General features: G+C 33.3%; 1 protein-coding gene across 1 annotated transcript in view; it reads left to right on the plus strand.

The window, feature by feature from the left end:
• Nucleotides 1-3,727, plus strand: part of LOC107739567 (protein QNR-71-like) — a 10,824-nt gene continuing 7,097 nt past the window's right edge. The window contains exons 1-5 of the mRNA XM_016551728.1: nucleotides 1-176; nucleotides 989-1,120; nucleotides 1,977-2,138; nucleotides 2,284-2,457; nucleotides 2,564-2,725. Of these exons, the coding sequence (XP_016407214.1) occupies nucleotides 110-176; nucleotides 989-1,120; nucleotides 1,977-2,138; nucleotides 2,284-2,457; nucleotides 2,564-2,725 (697 nt within the window). The 5' untranslated portion in view covers nucleotides 1-109. The remainder of the gene's footprint in view (nucleotides 177-988; nucleotides 1,121-1,976; nucleotides 2,139-2,283; nucleotides 2,458-2,563; nucleotides 2,726-3,727) is intronic.

Raw genomic sequence — 3,727 nt, forward strand, 5'->3', positions numbered from 1 at the left:
AGAAACAGAGAGTTGAGGGGTCTGAGATCGAGCAGCTGGAGTGGGGGACATACAAGAAAAAAGCCCTTGGATAAATTGTATTTGTATTTACATCCAACAAATCGACTTGATGCATTCGGGAATGTTTCTTGTGCTGGTCTGGGCGTTGTTCGTTCCTGTAACGAACAGCAAAAAAAGTAAGTAGGCTAACTTACTTAACGAAATTATTCATTTGAAAATACTTTTTTTTTCAGCAGTGAATATTTATAATTCTTACATTTTAAAGCAGTTAGTTAAGTTTTTATTTTATTTTTATAATAATTTTGACAAGCGATTGTTAAATCGAGATTATAACATATTTTTATATAAACCACTAAAACTAAACTATTTTATAGAGACTAGACTATAAAATTGATGCTAATGTCTAAATTCATAAAAAGCCGACGAGATTGAGTAATAAAACAAATATATACATAACTTCAATGTTTTTACATTGTGTTGGAATAGGGCTGTTTTCTTCCGCGCACTGCAGTCTCATGAAACTAATTAGAGAGTATAGTGAGAGTAACCAGAAAGTCTTGAGAAAATACTTTCGTTCACCCACCAGACTGTACAAACTTTTTCAGTATCTTACTTCGGGGGGGAAAAGTATCCATAAACATATAATGCAAATAAGCTTAAATATTTAAATGCGTAAATTAAACGCATTTCAAGACTCCTTTCAGGGGAGACTGGGGCAAGTTGTCACATTTTCACTCCTGCAGTGAATATTTCTCAGAGTGGGTCGACTTTTTTTTAGGTTTATGTCTGTTTCTGTATATACAGCCCAGCAGAAAGTAACAAGCCCAGCTTTCCCTGTTATATTTTACGAAATTTAAAATGCCTAATCCAGGTAAATTATAGTCCATTTATTTAGGCTACTTCGTGTTTGGCCACGAAATCTTTGGGTAATCGAGGTGTCAGTTCAGAAGGCTTTCACGATGTATTTTCCCCCCTGTCATTCGTGCAGCTTATGGTGACATGTTCCCTCACAAACACAAACTCCCTTTTCCATTCCCAATCCCTGGATGGGAACCGGACACGAACCCTTGGGACGAATCTCTGTACCCCCACTTCAAACAACAGCTGAATCGCAGACATGGTAAGAGTCTCCTGCTATGTAGTAAAGTTTGATTCACGTAACATACGCAAAATTACAGAATAAATAGGAAACTTTTTTTTTTTTAAAGTGTAAACCATACAGACTCGGGTACTCAAAATGTATTAATTATAACGTGATTATTAAATACATTTTACACAATGGCGAGATAATAATTTGTCTAAATAATTTCTGTAGTTTTTTTCAAACATAATAGAACGTTTTAGAGCGATACAAACCAATTAATACCACACATTGAATCATCAGATCGCCAATATTTAGTTATTTGTGCTGTTTTTTTTAACCACCAATTATGATGTCACTTCCGTCCAGGAGGACGATAATCTCATTGGTTAAAGTATGTTAAAGTACAACAGTTTGACAGGATGGAAAGTCATACTAAGACTACATTTGGGGGGGGGGGGGAAAACACCAAATTTAACAAATATTTTAAAGAAAACATTCAAATTCATACTAAGGCCACAGAAGGGAAAAAAATACTACCAATTTAAACAATATTTTAAAGAAAACATGTTTTGTTTAAAACATTTCGATTAGAGGAATTAAGGGGAAAAAGGCTGGAATATTTCATAATTGTTTTCCTTTAAAAATTGTGTAAGCCTTCTTTTAATCAATTTCTATTTGAGTTTGTGTAAATATTTCAGATGTTTAAATATTTTTTCAAATGAAAAACAGTTTGAAACCTTATGTACCTTCTTAAGTTGATGAATGTTCCCCGTTTTGTCTTGACAAGAGAGATTGATTTTCTCAACTATATTAACATATACAAGATGGGGACAGAAAAATGTGCTGCGTGACAGGAATGACCACACGCTAATCTTTTAATGCTCTCTCACAGATAAACCACCGAGGGTGCGCCTTACGAACGACAGTCCTGCAATGAACGGCTGGTGCATCTCCTTCACTGCAGCTCTGGAGTTTCCACCATGCCAGAAGGAGGACAGCAGCGGCAACCTGGTGTATGATGAGCACTGTGGGGACGGGATGATGGAGGCCTCAGGTGCTTCATACCCCTGTAATCTCTAAACAATGTACAATTGCAAGGAAAAAAGTGACCTGTATTTTAAAAGGTTGCATTTATATTCCCAAAAAAGGAAGAAATGCTTTTTTCATCTGTGTGTCTAAAACCTTCACTTATTTTTCAGCCAATGGACATGTGCGTTCAGGATACGTGTTAAACTGGACATCCTGGTTGGATGACTATGGCTTTGGGAAGTGTACAGATCTGAAGAGGTGCAATGTTTTCCCTGATGGAAAGCCTTTTCCTCAGACCAATGACTGGAGACGTAGAGGTTATGTGTATGTGTGGCACACCATGGGTGAGTGTCAGCCATTCACTGACCCGATTGATATCAGTGTTTTAATAATTCACTTTACATAATGTAAGCACACAAATGGACCATCATCCTGTGGTTTCCCTCACAGGCCAGTATTTTGAGACATGTGATGGCTCCTCCTCCCATCTGACCCTGAACACCACTAACATGACATTTGGAGCAGGTGTGATGGAGGTGATGGTGTACCGTAAACGGGAGCGCAGGAAGTACAGCCCACTCTCTACGGACAGTACCGTATTCTTCATAACAGGTCTGCCAGTTACTTTCATCTTGTTTTAATCATATTTACATACAGGATCAAAACTACACTATGATCTTTTAAAAATAAATGCATCATTTAAAAAAATAATAATTATTATTTAATTAATAATTAATTTATGTATATATTATATATGTAATATGATATCAATATTGGTGTATTTAATATATAATTGTATTATATAATTCAATTTTCTGCATCATTACTCCAGTCTTCATTGTCACATGATCCCTCAGAAATCATTCTAATATGCTGAATTAAAAACATTTCTTATTATTGTGGAAAACAGTTGTGCCGTTTAATATTTTTGTGGAAACCATGATACACTATCATTAAAAAAAAAGGGAAAAAAAAAGAAATTAACACTTTTATTCAGGAAGGATGTATTAAATTGATTAAAAGTGACAGTAAAGACATTTATAATGTTACAAATAATTTATATTTCAAATAAATTGTTAATTGAACTTTCTATTCATCAAAGAATCTTGAAAAAAGTATCATAGTTTCCACAAAAATATAAAGAATCAAAAATGTTTACAACATATATACAATGAGAACCATTTTTAAAAATTAAAAAATGCAGAACATTCTATTTTGCCATGACACAAATACAGTATATTACATTTTAAAATATATCCCAGTAGAGCATTTATTCTAAATTGTAATAATTTCACAATATTACAGTCATTACTGTATTTTTGATTAAATAAATGTAAGAGATTTTATATTAAAAAAAAAATCTCAATTATTCCAAACTTTTGACTGGTGGTAGTGAGTGTGATTGTGTGTATATATCCCAGTAGTTTATTCTAAATTGTAATAATTTCACAATATTACAGTCATTACTGTATTTTTGATTAAATAAATGTAAGAGATTTTATATTAAAAAAAAAATCTCAATTATTCCAAACTTTTGACTGGTGGTAGTGAGTGAGTGTGTGTGTGTATAATATATGTATATGAATGTATGTACCATATATATATATATATATA

The sequence above is a fragment of the Sinocyclocheilus rhinocerous genome, unplaced genomic scaffold, assembly GCF_001515625.1.
Source record: "Sinocyclocheilus rhinocerous isolate Xijiao unplaced genomic scaffold, SAMN03320098_v1.1 scaffold314, whole genome shotgun sequence".
NCBI classification, from domain to species: domain Eukaryota; kingdom Metazoa; phylum Chordata; class Actinopteri; order Cypriniformes; family Cyprinidae; genus Sinocyclocheilus; species Sinocyclocheilus rhinocerous.